Raw genomic sequence first — 20292 nt, 5'->3', positions numbered from 1 at the left:
TAAACAGAAGTTAAAAGTTTAAAGTGATCAAACTATGTGAGAGTTCATCTTGTTAAGTAGCTGTATCTTGCGGGTATTTAGGAATTAACATAACAGATGTCTTCGGATGGGGTATGTAATGAAGTTTGAAAAATTGATTATGGAAGTATGGTTTCATTTCTCCAATGTAGTACAATTATCGGGAACATCTGTTGACATGGTCTTAGTATGATTAACAATTTGGCTCGTAGGTCAACATTACTTCAAACCAATACATAATTCAGATATGATAATTATATAAGGGTAATTCCAATTTCCCAAGGTACATAACAGATACAAGTTCGGATTGAATGTGTATCGGGGTTTACATATTTAATTATAGACGTGTTAGGTTTCGTATTACCAATGTGGTTTGTCCATAGAGAACATCTGGTTATATGCTCGAGTATGCTTCACATGGTCATCACAAACTTTGACATATGGTAGATGCATGAGCGATCTATCCAATCAAGAAGGGTTATTCGAAGGGGTGGGTGTAGTAAATCGGGGATAGAGTAACAGTCAACCAATCAAGAATGGGATAAGACATCTAAACTTCATGTTTATTTTCCTCAGAATAAAATGCTGTGGTGTTGTTGTAAGAAGGAGATTCTGCGGTTAAATTTGGAAAAGAACTTTGAGAGTTGTCACGTCTTCTTGACGTGGTGACCAATTGGCCGCCGCGCTGTAAAATTGTACTTCATGAACATTAGAAGCGTTGTGTTAGAAATTATTTAACAGAAATAAATCGCGATGAAAACGGAAATGAACTTTGTTTGTTACTGTGTGTTTCCCACGAACGATACATAATTATGTGACACAGTACACACGAACGATATAATTACGTGACATATGCAAAAAGTGCCTTTAATTCAAATTTGAAGTGGTTAGGTTCCCTTAAAGGTTACATAACCCTAAACAGAAGTGGAATTTGGGGGGCAGTCAGTTTGCTACTAAGCACATATGATGCAGGTCCTGGTGCATAAGATTTTTAAAATGTTTTTGAAATGATGAGTTTAGATATCAGTTTAAAGGTACATGTGTAAGTCACAGCGCAAAAGGCCTGATTTATGCATTTCTTTGTATGTTAGTGGTTGCCAGCCTCAATAGTAGGGCATGGTTTTTGCCTTTAAATGGCAGTGACGGTAGCTGTCAACACCGTGCATATGTTCTAAGGTAATTGTTTTGAGTTACGTCGTATAGAATTTTTTCAAATGCAGTTTTTTTGTAAGCTTATGAAACCACCGTTCCAGTCATGTACAGTGATATATTGGCTTATCGCTCGGTCATGGTGAAATTTGAGATCAACGATTGCGAATTCTAAATATAACAAAGAAGGAAATTAATTGGGCATGTGTTACCTCCGGAGATAGTCGATTGGTGTTTTACAACAATAATTTGTTTCGTGACAATTGCACCGAAAGCGCTTCACTCCACTATTAGTTTTTTTTTAAAGCTCTATGTATCATAATACCAATACATCTATCTGCCTTTGTTCCATCTAGGCTTTCTAATATTTAAAATGCGCCACAAAACTGATTGTAAAGTGTCCTTGATTTTTTTATTATTTTCATTACAAATACAAATTGCACACAAATTGGTTATAACATTACAGAAACCGGAATGTATATTAATCACAAGAACATGCATAAATTTATTCCTAAAAGCAACAAGATATAAAAAATATATGGAGAAAATACACCATCTATTCAAACAAACATTAACCAAATAAGAGATGTAAGAGATTGAGTACAAAACAGCTTAAATTTGCATTATAAAATAAAAGCAGATATGATGCATGAATTTCATTTACCAACTTTGTTCAGGCACATTTATCAAATGAAATTGACAACTGTCAAGGAAAATGGATTTATAGCATACTGACTTTGACTTAAAAACAACTGTTGTTCTTATGAGTGCTGTCCATCAAATTTTCTGCCCATAATTATTAGTATGCCTTTTATACAATTCACTTAATATGAGCTGAGCGAATATTTCAATTATAATACATGCATATAAATTATTGCAGTGATAGAAAAACACAAGCCCACACCACGCACTAGGAAACATCGCACCTGGCTCAGAATCTTGGTTACAAGCAGAAATGCTGTAATATTTCCTTGGTCACAATTAACAATTGAGGATTTAAACTTTTATAGTCAAATTTATATTTGTTCATGATTGAATCAAGTATGAATATGAGCTTTGATTTATATTTAAAAATACATTCATAAACACAAAAGCTACATTGTTTAAGCATATAACAGAAAATCTTTGTCTCTTGCATTTCAAATACATTTTTGTATTATTAAAACATTATACAACAATAATAAAGTACTTTATGCGCAAAGAAAACAGATAACTAGTTATCCAATTGCTTACAATAATACAGCTTCAAATATTAGAGTTTCATTACAATTTATGTTATGAATTAAAGACTTGCATACCGGTAATTGTTTTTCACCAAAAACATGGCATACAGATTATTGGCAAATGCAAGTTTATTACCGCTAGCATTGACATGTAATACATATAAACATGTTTTCCACTATTTCATAACTATTTAATAACTTTTGTATTTCATAACTTTGGCACAGTCCAGACTAGCATTCCTTCACCTAGTATAAAATATCAATGCAACATATGGGCAACAAATATTTCATATTTTTGTTTTCGTATTTCGCAATCTCAAAGACAACGTTTAAGTCATCAGCCTGGTTCCCGTAAACATGTTCCTTTATTTCATTTTCCAAGAAACAAAACCTGTTATAAATGGAGCTACTGTATGCTTTTACACGTATGACATTTCAGTACACGTTTTTGTATACCAGGCAGATGTATATCACAACAACTTACTAAATAGTAAAGCATATTTTATGTTGGAAGACATTCAAAGCAAAAACAAACCATAATAAAAATACAATGAATGTTTACATGTACATTGAAAGAAATGTTCAATCATAAAGGCTCATACACTTGTAATAAACACCAGTCCTTTTGAACATATTAAACAATAAGGCCTTTGAAAATGCACAATGCATGTATGCTATTCCAATAAAAAATGCAGCTGTTACTGCTGAATCTAAAATACCACAGCCACGTAGTTTTCCAGATGGAATAGGCAGTTCAGTTAAAAGCACTGGTTACACATTAAGCTTCCTACCAATGAGTTTGATCGTAATACCTCATGCAGTCAAGATATTCCCTTTCAAAAATCTCAGCCACAAAATAACAAAGGCAATAGTTGTAGAATTACAAAAGCAGGGGTGTTTTTTTTTTGCGCACTGCACTCTCCTTAATTATCATCTGTTTACCTATTAAATTTAAGCTTGGTACATTGTATAGATCGAAAGATATGCCCCACACAAACTGTACATGTTATACATTATCAAAGGGAAATTACTATAAAAATATGGTGACAAGAGTTATTGCTCATGTGCACCACACATAACATTAATAAGATCATTCTACATATTAACTTCAAAGTTGTAACCTCTGGGATATTTCAAGATATTTTAAATAAAAATTGTTAGTATAAAAAGTAAGAAAGTGCAACAACCCTAAAAATATAGAAGCAAGAGTGACGGCTCTTGTGCACATCCACCATGCGAGATGTATCTACCTATGAATCTTCAATTTAATACCCGTTTTAGTTTTCAAAGTATTCGCCAGAAAAACTTTAAATAAAAAACCAAGGGAAATGACTTGAAAACATAAAGGCAAAATGTGTACCTCGTGTTAACTTAAAATCTAACAATGTATACAAATAATAAAACATGTGTTAAGTTGATACATATTAAAGCTTTAAAGATATGCTCAGGACAAAGTTTGAGTATAAACACGAACAAATGGCAATAACTTTAAAACTATGGGAGCAAGAGTTGTGGCTCTAGAGTACTGCACTGCAACACCATGCCCCCTCCCCAATTATATCTATCTAAAAATGAACTTTTAAGTTTAAACATCTTTAAATTTTGATATTATACAAAGGACAATAACTCTACAATATGAAAGCAGGAGTTATGTCTGATAAGCACTACACTTACCCATAATCAGTTTTATTTACCATAAAGTTTGAAGTTGATGCCTGAAATAGTTTTCAAGATATGAATTGGACATACATAGAAGAGCTGAAACCAGTTTGCCCCCACCCCATTGCAACTGAATGGTATGTGTGTGGAGGGTTTAATGGAGTTATTCTTAAGTTGTTTGAATACATGATAATTTAAAACTTGCGTCAAATAAATGTGTTTGTATAATTCAAGTTTTCATCAGGTCCTTCAAATTTGATTCTCCGTTTAGCATCGCTTCTTGAATCGGTTTATGGAAGTCTGACCAAAAAATAACTTTTTTGAAAATGTGGGAAATCAAAAATCAAGAGTATAGACAATACCTTAAAATTCCTATTTTAATCTTCTGGCGCCTTACATAGGTCCAACGAACATTTAAAAAATGTACTACTGCAGTTTTTCCCTTCATTGTACATCTAAAATATTTTGTAATATGATGGTTTGTAAACATCAATATATATGATGGGCGCTTTATATCAATCTTGAATAATGCTGGTGTTACCGCTATTTTTATTTTTTCAATTAACATTTTTTCAACTTATCATATTATATTTAAAATAACTTAAAACATACTTAATTAAGTATCTTTAAATATAATGTTAACAAATATATTGATATTTTTTCATAACTGCATTGTTCCACTAGATTGAAAAAAAATGACCTTTTTTCCCTCCCTGGCTGGTAAGTTTATATTAAAGTGGACACTAAATATATAATTTAATTTGTGTGATATTATCTCACTTTGTTATGGCCAGGTAAACACTATTCATTTAAGTATTCATTTATACATGCCCAAAAACACTGTCATGATGTGCAACTTGCATGCCAGTTTTTGCTCATATAACCTTGAAAACAGTTTGATAATTACCATTAGATTAATTATCAATCCCTCAGAACACCCTGAAAGTGCCTAATTCAACCAATAACTTAAACGTACACAATTAAACATGTTATAATAAATATAAAGATACTGATACACACTTCAACCAGTATTAATCAGTTCAACCACTTTGACAATGCAAATTATATGCCATTGGTTACTACATAAATACAAAGTTTCCATGTAAAATCACATTTAGAACTGAAAAACAATATGTCCCCAGTCGTTTATTAATACATTTTTTCATAATTATTAGCGTTATAGGATTTTGTATACTCTTGATTGTATTAAGATCAAGTAAATCATACCCTGTTTGATGAACTAGCACATTAATACTAGTTAATAAACCAAAGCCTTTAAAAATATACCAAATAGCACTTAAATAACTGCCTAAACGTCATGTCACATAGGTCATTATTAGAACTGTCAAAATCCGCTAAGATATGGAGCAACACCAGTTTGCCTGCGTTTGACTAGAGGTTGCGCTACCAACAACACTGGTCCCTGGTCCTTCTTGGGTAGAGCCCTCTGTCTGAACCTGCGTGTCGATCGTGATGCTCGTATTCTCTCGTTCCGGTTCTGTGAGAGACTCGTGCTGAAGTACTGCTCGACAGACATCTCGAAATGGCTGTGAACATACAAAAATGAGTGCGTTTTGAATCAATTGTCTTTGCATGGATTTTCAGGACTTTCAACAAGGCTCAAAATAACTGTAATTTTTTTATCAGGACCTCTACCAATTAAATACTTGCATCATTAGGGATGCACAATTTTCTGCTATGCTGTTACTGGTATTTGTTTCAAATGTCCTCAAAATCTACCTACAGGTTTGCTACATAGAGGATATTTATAGGCTTTGATAAATTATTGTTCTTGATTCACAAGTTATCTGATAAATTATTATTTTCAAGAGTGGCTGCTTTATTTTGTCTGATCACTAGTTAAATAAAATTGGAAATCTACACACAAAAAATCTATTAATTTAATGCTTTCCAACCTTTGTTAACAATTTAAACGGGTTAAACTGCATTATTTTACATGAATTATAAATCATTAATTTTATTTTTATTTTTCACTGTTTGTAACAGTGAATAATTACCAGTTTCCTAATAACCCATACATCCCTTTACACCACAGAAAGCATGACAAATGGCTAACATTTGTGTATGGGTTAACATTCCAATCTGTGGTTGAGTATGAAACTATTGTATCTTCCTTTCTGTTCCTATATCACTCTATTATTTTACTTTATTTTTATTGGTATTGGTTGTTATTTCCAATGTATACAAACTAATTTGTATGAAATTTTATTATAATTATTATTATTTCTAACATGGAACAGACAATATTACATTGTAATTGCAACAAGAGATTGCCAAGCAATATGGTCCCCTTCCGGTTAAGCTCCGCCATTGTATTTTTATATATTTTTTTTTTATATTTGTTGCCATAGCAACCAGAATTCTTGACGTAAGAACAAAATAAAATGACGTGCATAAGCTCCATATTGCCATCTATCCATGTTTCAAGTTTAATGAAAAAATATGTAGAACTTTTAAAGTTATCGCAGGATCCAGAAAAGTGTGACAGACTGACAGACAGACTGACAGACAGACAGACTGAGAGACAGAGCACAGGGGACAATAAATGATTCAAAATACAAGGATGGTGTATGCTTACCTTGTCAACATTATTTCTGTCTTTTGCACTGACTTCATAAAAGTTTATACTGTTTTGATCTGCAAACTGAAAAATGCAGCCCTTTTTTATTTACTATAAAGGATTTTCACAACCCTTCTAATGAAAAGATGTACTTCAAGCTTTCATAAACTGGAGAAGTGAATTTATGGTTTTCATCAAAATATTTTGTACAGCTTTTGATTTTCTAAATATGTTATTTATTCAACAATTTTATTAACAAAAGAGGTTCCAAACCATTAGTAAGTCTGTTTTCAAAATAAAAAAATATTTTTCAAAGTTTTAACCATGTTCTTGACCATCAGTTTATTGGACAAACTCAAAAACTGGAATGTATTATTGACCTAAAAATGAGATTTCTCTTTGCATTTTGATGTTCATTTTCTTTTTAGGGAAAGTATGGCACAAAATGTTAAATTTTATTTATTTGGTTTTATCTTAATAAAAATATTGATTGTTCTTTTTTTCTTGCAACACCTTTAAAAAAATTGTGTGTAATTTTTACACATTTCTCCATCACCACTTACTAGGAGTGTCCGAAAACAATGAAGGCAAACAAACATAACCAAGTGATGACTGACAAATCAACATGCTATAATAAGGCAATATTGGCTTATGTGAGACAACGAAAAGAACTAGAACTGTCATGTTCGCACATTAGATACCTCCCCTGAATGCTGCTTTGTAAGATATCACTGGCAGTTCAGCTTTAAGAACTGGCTTCCGACATATAAAGTTTCATATTGATACCTCATATTAATATCTAGTGGAGAAAAACATCAATATGAACATGCACAAAGGCAATAAATTTGCAATTGTGAAAACAGGATTTTCTTTTGCACAGCATTTCCATTTATTGAGGTCTCGCTACATAAAAGGTTTCAAGTTAATAACTTGTATAATTTGCAAGATATGACCCATACAAAATTTAATATAGTAATCAACAAATGACAATCATTCTCAAAATCATGAGTTTTGGCTCTTGTGCTCTGCATATTCCCTCAATGAAATACATAGTAAGTTTCTATTGGATACCTCTAATAGTTTTAAAGATATGCGCCATACAAAATTACCCTCAATGGAATACATAGTAAGTTTCTATTGGATACCTCTAATAGTTTTAAAGATATGCGCCATACAAAATTACCCTCAATGGAATACATAGTACGTTTCTATTGGATACCTCTAATACCGTTAGTTTTAAAGATATGCGCAATACAAAATTACCCTTAATGGAATACATAGTAAGTTTTTATTGGATACCTCTAATAGTTTTAAAGATATGTGCCATACAAAATTAAAGTATTAAAAGAGAAGCTCCATAATCTACTTTTGTCTCAAAACTTCACTAATGTAAAAATAATCTGTTTTATGACCAAATATTACATTTGACCCTTAAGTATGAACTTGGCCTTTAAGGTTAGGTGATGAATGTACACGACAAGGCGTCTCATTATTGTGGTCATTTGTTATTTTGAAATTGCATGTTCAATGAATAATTTACAATTTGAACAAGCTGTTTTATGGCTAAATTCAACCTTTGACCTCTCAGTGTAACCTTGAACTTTGAGGAAGGTGTTACAAACCACACTCTATTACCTTAAAGTGGTCAAAAATGGTAAGTTGTTTTAAAATTGCATAATAAACAACAAAGTTACAGTCTGGGAAAGATTTTCTATGGCCAAAATTTACCTATGACCTCTTATAGAACTTTGACCTTTGAGGCAAGGAGACACTTTGTCCTGTGAAAGTTTACATTTGTGCAAAATTATTATAAAATATTAATATAGGGCAAATCTTTAGCCAAGAGGAATTTTTAAGCATGATTAACCTTATTTCACCTTTGACCTCTTAGTTTGACATTGAAATTTGCTTCACATGCTACACATCATCTTATGATGGCTTAAATTTGTTATTTTCAATCCATAATTATAGTGAAAAGTTATAGTTGAGACAGGACTGACATCCTCATGTATTGAATTCACGGTGTTAATTAAGCGGTAAACAACAACAGAAGTAACCTACATGGTTCTGAAAATCACATATAACATGGTAACCATTATATTAAACATTACAAAGCAACTAACATAAACTTAAAACTTATAGGTTGCAGTGGTGTAGTGGATATGGTGTCCCCCTAGCGATCGGGAGATCACAGGTTCGTCCCCACTGTGGGAGCGTTCTTAAAATTTCCCCCATAGACACCAAGTACTGGTTTAGTCCCAGGAAACCGACTGGTAAGCGTTTCAAATAAGCCTTTGGCTTTCTATGCTATCGAGCTAAAATAAATAGGTTTAAACTAACTTACAATTTTCATAGGTGAGAATCCAAGAAACACTTTTGTGATTATTAATTTTCTGTATTTCTTTCATTTCTTCTTAACTATTATGTGATAATATTTTATTATCTGGAAAATGCTGATTTAAAACATCTGCTTTTTAAACCAAAATAATAAAATGGTAACTAAAATTTGTTGAAAGATGTGTTTTTTTTCGTTGACCTACGAGCCTACCGTCTGTGCCTCCAGGAATGTCACCTGTCTGGTTTCCAGCTTGTCAGTCTTGTTCCCTATCAGTGTCACCACTGTGTGCTCCTTGCAGTTCTGTACATGACAGGACACAACATTTACAGCAGAGTGTGTTCTTCTAGTGTATAAGGCACCATAGCCTTAGAAAAATGTATCAAATAATGTATCTTGTTCGACAAAAGATATTTCATTTTCTTGCTATAAAATCCCACACACACAAAAAGCACATGAGCTTCACAGTTGATGCATGATAAGTGAGACTTGATGAATATTGGGTGTGCCTTGAAACATTTTGAAAGTGCCTTAAAAGATAAAGAGTATGCCTTGAAACATTATGAGTTTGCATTGAAAGATTATGAGTGTTCCATGAACCATTATGAGTGTGCCATGAAACAGTATGAGTGTGCCATGAAACATTGTGAGTGTGCCATGAAACATTGTGCGTATGCCATGAAACATTGTGAGTGTGCCATGAAACATTATGAGTGAATCATGAAAAATTATGAGTGTGCATGGAAAAAATATTAGATTGACTTGAAACATTATGTGAGTGCCTTAACACATTTTGAGAGTGCCTTAAAAAAACTATGATTGAGCTTATAAACGTTATTATTATTCCTGGAAACATTTAAAGTGCACTTTGAAACATTATGAGAATGTCTTGAAATAAACATGTGGATTCCATGAAACCTTTTGCAAGTTCATTAAAGCTTCGTTTATTGTCCTCAAACATTACGAGTGTGCATTGAAGCATTATGGTTGAGCCTTGGGGCATGATAAGTGTGCCTTCAAACAATATCAGTTTACATTGAAACATTCTGATTGAGCCTTAATGGATGTTGTGTGGGATCTGAAACTTTGAGTGTAACCCTGAAACATTATGAGTGGGCCTTAAAACATTATGAGTGAGCCATGAAACATTATGGGTGAGCCATGAAACATTATGAGTGGGCCCTGAAACATTATGAGTGAGCCATGAAACAATATGAGTGTACCTTGAAACATTAAGACTGAGCCTTGATGGATGTTGGGTGTGCAATGAAAAATTATGAGTGTACCATGAATCATTATGAGTGTGCCACGAAACATTATGAATGGATCCTGAAAAATTATGAGAAGGCCCTGAAACATTATGAGAGGAACCTGAAACATTATGAGTGGGCCCTAAAACATTATGAGTGGGCCTTGAAACATGAGTGAGCCATGAAACGTTATGAGAAGACCCAGAAACATTATGAGAGGACCCTGAAACATTATGAGAGGACCCTGAAACATTATGAGTGGGCCCGGAAACATTATGAGTGGGTCCAGAAACATTATGAGTGGGCCCTGAAACATTATGAGTGTGCACTGAAACATTATGAGTGAGCCCTGAAACATTATGAGTGTGCCCTGAAACATTATGAGTGTGCCCTGAAACATTATGAGTGTGCCCTGAAACATTATGAGTGGGCCATGAAACATTATGAGTGGGCCCTGAAACATTATGAGTAGGCCTTGAAACATGAGTGTGCCCTGAAACATTATGAGTGAGCCCTGAAACATTGTGAGTTGGTCCTGAAACATTATGAGAGGACCCTGAAACATTATGAGTGGGCCCTGAAACATTATGAGTGGGCCTTGAAACATAAGTGAGCCATGAAACATTATGAGAAGACCCAGAAACATTATAAGAGGATCCTGAAACATTATGAGAGGACCCTGAAACATAATGAGTGGGCCCTGAAACATTACGAGTGGGTCCTGAAACATTATGAGTGGGCCCTGAAACATTATGAGTGTGCACTGAAACATTATGAGTGTGCCCTGAAACATTATGAGTGGGTCCAGAAACATCATGAGTGAGCCCTGAAACATTATGAGTGGGCCCTGAAACATTAGGAGTGGGTCCGGAAAATTATGAGTGGGCCCTAAAACATAATGAGTGAGCCCTGAAACATAATGAGTGAGCCCTTAACATTATGAGTGAGCCCTGAAACATTATGAGTGAGCCCTGAAACATTATGAGTGAGCCCTGAAACATAATGAGTGAGCCCTGAAACATTATGAGTGTGCCCTGAAACATTATGAGTGAGCCCTGAAACATTATGAGTGGGCCCTGAAACATTATGAGTGGGCCCTGAAACATTATGAGTGAGCCCTGAAATATTATGAGTGAGCCTTGAAACATTATGAGTGAGCCCTGAAACATTATGAGTGGGCCCTGAAACATTATGAGTGGGCCCTAAAACATTTTGAGAGTGCCATGAAACATTATGAGTGGGCCCTGAAACATTATGAGTGAGCCCTGAAACATTATGAGTGTGCCCTGAAACATTATGAGTGGGCCCTGAAACATTATGAGTGGGCCCTGAAACATTATGAGTGTGCCATGAAACATTATGAGAGTGAAACATAATGATTAAGCCTTTAGGCATGCTTAGTGTCACTGTGCCTTGAAAAATTATGAGTGAACGTTGAAATATTATAAGAATTCATTGAAACAGTATGAGTTTGCCTTGAAATGACAGGGATTTACTTTGAAACATTAAGAGGGTGCCATGAAACGATAGTTCCTCGAAGCACTGAGAGTCCTTTGAAACTTAACAAGTGCACCTGGTAACATTATGATTGAACATTGATTTATAATTATTGTGCCTTGAACAACAAGAGTGTGCCTTAAAACATTATGAGTGTGCCTTTAAACATTATGAGTGTGCCTTAAAACATTATGAGTGTGCCTTAAAACATTATGAGTGTGCCTTAAAACATTATGAGTTTACCTTGAAATATTATGTGAGGGCTTTTAAGCAGTGCAGAATACCTGGAAACATAATGAGTGTACCTTTAGGTATTTCATGAGTCTTAATGAATTGACTGTGCTTTGATGTATTATGAGTATGCTTGTGTACATAAGGAGTGCTCTTTGGGGCATTCAGAGAATGCCCTGACACAATATGAGTGTGCTCAGACTCAAAATGATAGCATATTGAAAAAAAGTTTGTGTACCTGGAAACATTGTTTATAAGCATTTACACACAATTAATGTGCTGTATGCCTTTATACAAATTACATTGCCTTAATTCATTACATTCGATATAAGGTACAAAGTAAATGTTGTGGCTGTTTTTTCCCATTAATACAGAGCTTTTATATTTACGAAGTAAATTTTATGAAAACGATTTATTTGTTGTCAAATAAATCAAAATAATGAATATATAGTTCATGTACAATGACAGTGCAATACCTCTTTTATCAACTTTAACCATCTTGGCACAGATTCATATGATTTTCTACTGGAAATGTCAAATACAAGTAGAATACCCTGCAAACAAAACAGTACACAAGTATTAGAAACACAACATTTTGCATTAACCTGCTTTGTCACTAAGAAATCTCACTTTCTACATTTTCTGTATTTAAGACATTACTTCAGTTATAAGGAAATTCCATCCTCAGAATGTGTAAAAACAGTTGTAATTGAAAACATAAGCAAACATTGCAATAGCCTTCAGTAGCATTTTGATAGTATTGGCTACTGGTAGATTAATGCAGCCTGCACATTTCTAGCCTTCAAAACACATAACAGCATTTACGGACAATTAAACAGATTTGAACAGGAATCAGTGCAGGCTCCCTATGTTGAGATCAAACGCTTGACCTCCCGGTTGCAGGGTAACTTGCCTTCACAATGTATCCACTACACCACTGCAGCCTATAAATCATCAGCCTTGAAAACACAACACAACATTACTGGACAGTTACCCCCCCCCCCCTCCTACCTGTGCACGTCGGTAGAACTGCTTGGTTATTGCCTCAAACCTCTCCTGGCCTGCAGTGTCCCTGAAAATGGAAGATTAACTTACACCTGGTCTCACAAAAAACATTTAAATATCGTGATTTGTATTCCTTTACACCTTTTCATGAAATAAATATTATGTTTTTGTAAAACCAAGCAGTGATCAAGATAAGTGTTTTCAGCTTGGTACATTCAAGTACCTGTAATCATATGAAATTGTACTAGCTTAGCCAAACTGCTTACTTCAATGTAATGGTTAGACTATCTTTAATTGTTGCTCATGCTAATAAGTGAACAAAAACTAAGACAATCACAACACACTTAAACATAAACTATTTCACTCTGATGTTCTTACCAAACTTGAACCTTTACAGTCTGGCCATCAATATCCATCATCTTCATCTTGAAGTCAATACCTACAGCAGAGCTCTAGATCATTTTTTAAGATAAAGAGTATTTCACTCATGACTTTTTAGCTGATGAGTAAAATAAAAAATCAAAGACTTTTGCAGGAGTAGTTAAAATACTAAAAAGTCTTTCATTTTGTATTTTATAAAAAAATTATACATGAACATGCAGAAAACATGTATTAATAATAAAGAACATCTACTCTTCTTTACAAAAACATGCATTTTGAAAAGGCTGATCAAATCATCCAAATTGGGGCACTGTTGGTCCATTTGATAATTGCACAAAATGCGTATGCCAATTTTTATGATGATTTTTTTCACTCATCAAAAGTATAATTCATGCGTATTTGGAAATTCTCCATAAGTATTTTATGCAAATACACATCTTATCTGGACCTCTGACCTACAGTTCCTAAAACAGACACAACTGAAGTCACCCAAATATGGCATGTAGTGCGTTTAAAAGCAGAACAAATTGTTTAAAGATAAAACTTGAAAATACATTGTCATAAAAGATGTGAGCTACATTATATAAATGATTTCATGTGTGTTCATGTACTAAAGACTTGTGGGGGCTCTTTGTCAAGTTTTACCCTCATGTTAACTATAATAATGCAAAACCATCTGAATATTTATAACCAGCAAAGACTGATACTACTAAGTGAATTGTTGTTAATAGCATACCTATTGTAGGGTTGGATACTGAGATTTGGGTTATGGATTCAGAATTACTCGTATAGAAAGCATTTCACTTCTAGTATTACGAATCTTTGTGACCACCTCTTTTTCTAAAGGTAACTTGAAATATCAATAGAACAAATACTCATGTTATTTCTTTGTTTACCTATTGTCGAAATATGTGAAGAGATGAAATCATCTGAAGAAAACCTGCATAGCAAACACGTCTTCCCAACCCCTGTCTCTCCAACAAGGAGCAACCGTAGGAGATGGTCATATCGCTTGGAAATCATCCTCAAGATCTTGATAACCGCCAGATTTCAACTTAACATATCTTTTTTCACTTTGGGATTATCATGCTTTTGGAACTTTTCTGAAACAAGAGTAGTTTGTAAAACATGTATGTCCCAAACTTGCTGCAAAGTGATCTATGTGTGAAAATGTTAAGAGACTTTTAAATGTTGCCTTCTCCTTTGAAGGGGTGTGGAAACATTTGACCCTCACTTAGGGAAAAGCAGGGCTAAATGCATGTGAGTAAAGTGTCAACCCATATTAGCCTGTTCAGTCTGCTTTTGAGGAATTTTTATTTTAAATGAAGTCTCTTTTAAACAAAAATCTCATCTCTGTGGAAAGTGTCGTCCCTGACTAGATGTGACTTTAAGCACATGCATTTAGCCCCCGTTTTCCAAAACACAGCTCATTAAAATTATTCCTTTGTCCTTATCTGGTTGATTTCATGATTCAACCTGTCTACAAGCAAATATTACATGTCCAGATTTTGTCTGGTAGTTGTAAGTTTTTACTTATTTAAAAAAGAAATACACCATTTAATACCAAATAAAACACAGTGATTTTTTTTGCTCAAAATTACCGCCGATATTCGGCTGCTTCCCAATTGCAAAATTCCATGTTTTTTCCCAAAATCTGACCTAAATTTCCAAAAAAAGCCCAATTTAAAAAAAATAAAAAATTAATTTTTTTAAGACAGAAGTCTCTTATGACTTAATTATGTTTTCTTAACTCTAGATCTCAACTTTATTTTTAAACATTCTACAAAATATATAACTTTTATTTAGTCCTTTTTTGTTGATAAAAAAATCACAAATTTGCCACTTTAATTGATCAAAAAAAATCAAATTTGACCAGACTCCTTTTCCCAAAATGGCTAGAAAACCCCCTGAACATGCACTTTAAAACAATATTAATTCTGTTACTTATAATAATATTTATTATGCTTAATTTTTCCCAATTTCATGGTTTATCACGCTATTTTTCCCAATTTCACGGTTTATCGCGCTAATTTTCCACATTCAAATGGCACAGGCTGTAACAAATAAAAGCAAAAAAAAAATCACTGAATCAAGATCATGCAAAAATTTCTACAATAAGTTTCAAATCATCATGTAATATGACAAGATGCGAGGTTGAAGGAAAAGTTTGCAACACTTGAAACAATCATAATATAATGTTGGTCCGGCAATTAGATTTGTATGGGTTATCCAACAAATGTTGACATCGGTATCCTAAAAGTCTTTAAAAGCATATTACATATGACTTATATATGATTGTCAGTAAGTTAAGTGATGAGCATGTAACTTTTGCATAATTTTTTTAACCGTTTTATTGACTTTAATGCTATTTTGACTCTATGTTAACTACACTTCAGATCCACTATAGCACAATTTCCTATTTAAGTTGATATGGCCGTGAACTTCTTTTTTCACACTTAAATTTACTTTCTATCGTCAGACATTCAAAAAACTCAATCCAGTTTGGTCCGGATTTTTGCACTTTTGATGTACATCACATTTATCCTTCTTTTATAGTTTATTTTAAAACTCAGCGGAATTTTTTTTCTTACTTATTTACATTTGTTTGCTTATTTATTATTTTCCTCTGCTAATTTACATCAGTTACAAATAAAAAATGACCTTTATCTATAAGCATATGTATTGAAATTAAATATATTGTCAATATGAGAATATTCATTCAAATAAAAGTAAAAAGTTGTAAGTACCTAGGGATAAGTTGAGTTCCGAATAAGGTCTGTTCTTTAAACATAACCTTACTGGCCCAAATTCAAAAGGAACTAGAAACAGTTTAAAAATGACCTCCATTGATTTCTTGACCATATTCAATAGCAAAGCAGGTCTCACATCAATACTGACTAATTTGAATGACCATAGCGCTTTAGGTACAGTGTAGCTGACTAGGTTTTGATTGTTAAAAAAGTATGTATCATTCCAACCAAAAGTAAAAGATTTCAAAGTTCTATGCACTACAAAGTTTTTAACAATGAAAACACCATGCTGTTCACACTGATGAACACATTGTGCATTAACATGCAGCATAATCATACATAGCTAACTTAAATCTTTTGATAGTTTTGTTATGTTCAAGGTCAATTTATCAATTTATCAAGATATTATAGTACAAGATAAGTTGGTTTCCACCATGGAGGACATACTTTTTTCCTGACTTAAATACAAGACTTATACATGGACAATGGGCATGACAATCCGCTTGTCTAATGGTGAAACTACTAGTGTCATAAATGTCAGGCATGGTAATTTCACACTCATGCTCCCTTGACCTTTGAGTTTGATCTCTGGTATGAAGTAATTTGTGTTCATTCTTTTAAAGACTAACCAGCATACTAATTTATGAGTCCATGCATTTCCTTCAGTACAGTCCACGAGTTTTCCAAAAAAAACTTGCTCCCTTCGCGGTGCTTTTGTCTGTTAGAGAGTGTTTCCACGGTGGGGAAGGCGAGGTGAACTAGCTTAGACGCTTGGCGTTCCGCCGAGTTAGCTAATACCCACGTCGTGTATCGATTTAGCCTAGTTGGTAAATGCAGACAATGTCCGTTCTTATCAGGACACTGCCGCACAACACCATGGTAGCAGTGTGCTACTGTGCATGCCAAAAAAAAACAACACATTGTAATTAAAAATTGTTTAAATACTGTGGCTAACAAACCGAATCGTATCGCTAACTGTATACATACGCTTTTCTAATGTTTACATTTATCCGATAATCCAATATAATTACAACATCACTTACAAAAAAATAATCTTAAACATTTATGACGATAAATATGTTTAAGAATTTTATAAACACAACCATATGCCTACGCCATTTTTCAGAAGTGTAGAAGAGTGCAGTGCATTATGGGACACAGCTTTCATGGGACGAGCGAATTCAAATTTAGATTGAATGCAATATGATCATATACAAACAAGAAATGTGTTTGCCGGAAACACTATGTCCCCATCTGCGCCCCTTTGATTTCTTTTTTTGACCTTTGACCTTGAAGTATGACCTTGACCTTCCACCACTTAAAATGTGCAGCTCCATGAGATACACATGCATGCCAAATATCAAGTTGCTATCTTCAATATTGCAAAAGTTATGGCAAAATGTTAAAGTTGGAGCAAACAAACCAACAGACAGACCAACAGACAGACAGGGCAAAAACAATATGACCTCCACTATAGTGGTGGGGGGCATAAAAATGTTTTATTGCGTCATACGCAGTATGTAAAAAACGTGTTCCCGGGGACTTTCCGATAATAGGTTGAAATGAAAGTGAAGATCTGTTAACAGTTACACTGCGTAAGCATGTAAATAAACTGTCTGGATTATTTCATTTATTTTTCTTACACCTACTGCTACTGCGAGTTTTTCACACCTTTATTGACATTACACAACAGATTAACACCAATAAGCTGTGGAAGGTTGTTTAACCTCTAAGTGATTAAAATCGGTTAAACGGACGGATAAAGCGATGAAACTGTGATCGTCGCCATCTTTTTACCGGATTGCAGAATTTGGAACTTCAGATTTCCAGTTTGCGAAGTCATTTTTTGCCAAATCCCAATTGGCTGAATATTTATCATTTCGGTTATTTACAATGTATTCTAGTTTGCGGAATGCATATGTCCGAATAAGCAATATGTATATATTTATATATATATATATATATTTATGTGCTGTTACATAAATAATGGTTGTGTTTAACCTACGATCGTATAGTGGTTTTAGCCTTTATTGTGCTCACTTCACCAACGTGATTTATGGCGGTTTCTCAATCGCAATTGTAGTTTTGTGGCCTTAGATGCCTTTTGTTACCCACCACGTTGTAAGTAAATTGTATTTTGCTAGTCCTTATTTGATTCTTTCATGATATAATGCGCATTCTCTGTAATATATGGTTAACTTCTTACATTCTTAAGTTTCATTTCTTGTTTCGTAACCATGCATTTCGTACCTGGAATTATAAACGTTTTCTTGTACCAATATCACTTGCTAAAGTAGATTTTAGTCATTATTTTTACATTTAGATGATATTGTGAGATCTTATAACTATTACGGTACAATTTAAAAGCCGTTAAAGTGTCGCTTGGTATAGGTTTATTAGATATCATTCTCAGTCTCTGTATTATTATGTATTTTCAGTTTTTACGATTTCCATCGAATAAACAGTGATGAAGTTAACACACCTCTCTTCATTATTTCATGGACTGGTTAGCTATCTGCAGCTTTAGGCAGAATAATATATGTTCTTGTAATAAATGTAATTTTATTTGAAAAACCAGGAAGTCAAACAAAGTTAAATTGATCGTTATCTTGTTAAACATTGAGTTTCCTCCGCATTGCCCAACGCCGAGGTCTGCTGCGTCGGCTTATAAATTTGCCGATTGTTAACCTCGGTGACCCCAATCATGCAAACTCCGTGTGTTGCTGGACGTTCTTAATCTCCCTTCATAAGCGTGCCCGCGGAGTAGCGAGGGAAATTGGGGAAAACCCGTGGACTGTACTGTATGTACATTGTGCAAGTTACAAGGCCAAACAATCTTGACCTTTTATTTGGCAACCTTAACTTAATAGTCATCAAGTAATTTGCCTTATTGTACATGTGTGGTTCAAAGTGTTAGGAAAATATTGTGAGGATATATAAACCAGTAACGAGCTCTTGAACCTTGACCTAAATCAACCCTATAAATCAACATCTCATTTTATAAATCATTACATTCAAAATAGACTCTAAAGATATGCACCTCTTAATTTGTAAACTTATTAATAACTTCTTGCAAACCCATTTGCAAAGAAATTATGGAAGATGTTGAAGTTATACAAGAAGAGTACATAGGCGCTCTATGTCAATGGCAATGTTTTATTTTAAATTTATTTATTTATTTATTTTTAGCTACCCGTTGTTTACTATAATGCATACACATACTAAATCAATAAAAATCTTCCGACAAAACGTCTTCTTAAAAAAGATAGTTCTACTATTTATGTTTAGATATTGTCAATATATATGTACATAGTCGAACTATATTTTTTTTAAGAAGACGTTTTGTCATAAGATTTTTATTAATTTAGTATGTGTATGCATTATAATAAACAACGGGTAACTAAAAAACAAATAAATAAATAAAACATTGTCATTGACATCGAGTGCCTATGGAAGAGTTATGCAAGACAATTAACATTACAAAAAAAATGTTGGTATTGATACACCCGAGTTTCACAAAAATACATGATATTAATAAATTCTATAAAATATTGCTATAAAATTATATTTCAAATATTTACGCTTTTGAAGAAAACTTATTTGTGTGCAACATATTCCGAAATAATACGACCGAAATGTGTACAGTTGTTTCGATAGTGATTTTATGTTCATTGTTTAAAGCTACAGTTGTTAAATAAACGTAATAAATAATTGTAAATTAAATTAAGATCGGATATTAGTAAATTTGACCGTGAAATTAAAATAAAATAAAAAATAATGTGGTTTATTCCGCTAAGCCTATCAACATACTTTACATTTTTCACAATTCAAGAATTTTTCAGCTCTCAATTATCGGTTACACATTAACAATATTTCTCAGAGATATTATCTCCACGCAGAGTTGACGTTCCATACTCTCATATACAATCTCTACCATCAAAAGAAACTCCTCCCATATTTGTGAGGACTTGATTTTTTGTTTAAGTATTATATTATAAAAAGAAGCACCATTTTCTATTATATTTTAAAATAGTGTAAACGTTAAGTTTATAATAAAAATGATTAACCTCTATATGTCTGTCCGTCTGTCTGTCTGTCTGTCTGTCTGTCTGTTCTGCCTGCCTGCCTGCCTGCCTGCCTGCCTGCCTGTCTGCCTGCCTGCCTGCCTGCCTGCCTGTCTGTCTGTCTGTCTGTCTGTCTGTCTGTCTGTCTG

At 33.6% G+C, this 20292-nt stretch overlaps 1 protein-coding gene across 3 annotated transcripts; it reads right to left on the bottom strand.

Annotated features, from left to right (window-relative positions):
- Positions 1-2217: 2217 nt before the first annotated feature.
- LOC127875345 (ras-related protein Rab-13-like) lies at positions 2218-19941 on the bottom strand. Of its 3 annotated transcripts, none has more exons than XM_052420345.1 (8): positions 19890-19941; positions 14226-14432; positions 13327-13387; positions 12955-13015; positions 12420-12497; positions 9179-9268; positions 6649-6714; positions 2218-5596 (listed from the first exon to the last, which is right to left on the bottom strand). In XM_052420345.1, exons 2-8 carry the CDS (start codon positions 14350-14352, stop codon positions 5405-5407), a joined length of 675 nt encoding a protein of 224 aa, XP_052276305.1. In that variant the 5' UTR covers positions 14353-14432; positions 19890-19941; the 3' UTR covers positions 2218-5404. The 3 variants fall into 3 exon arrangements, with proteins under 3 accessions (XP_052276305.1, XP_052276304.1, XP_052276306.1); XM_052420344.1 differs by lacking the exon at positions 19890-19941 and adding an exon at positions 16077-16174; XM_052420346.1 differs by lacking the exons at positions 12420-12497; positions 19890-19941 and adding an exon at positions 16077-16183.
- Positions 19942-20292: the final 351 nt, after the last annotated feature.

This window comes from Dreissena polymorpha, chromosome 3 (assembly GCF_020536995.1).
Source record: "Dreissena polymorpha isolate Duluth1 chromosome 3, UMN_Dpol_1.0, whole genome shotgun sequence".
In the NCBI taxonomy this organism is placed as follows: domain Eukaryota; kingdom Metazoa; phylum Mollusca; class Bivalvia; order Myida; family Dreissenidae; genus Dreissena; species Dreissena polymorpha.
Note: the sequence above shows the minus strand (reverse complement) of the source record. Positions and strands in the feature narration are given on the sequence as shown.

Excerpts from the sequence above, each read along its gene's own strand:
- LOC127875345 (XM_052420345.1), bottom strand. The coding sequence starts at position 14,352 with ATGATTTCCAAGCGATATGACCATCTCCTACGGTTGCTCCTTGTTGGA. Across the intron at positions 13,016-13,326 it reads ACTGTAAAGGTTCAAGTTTG|GGACACTGCAGGCCAGGAGA; the intron begins GTAAGAACATCA and ends TTCCATTTTCAG. Across the intron at positions 9,269-12,419 it reads GGTTAAAGTTGATAAAAGAG|AACTGCAAGGAGCACACAGT; the intron begins GTATTGCACTGT and ends TGTCATGTACAG.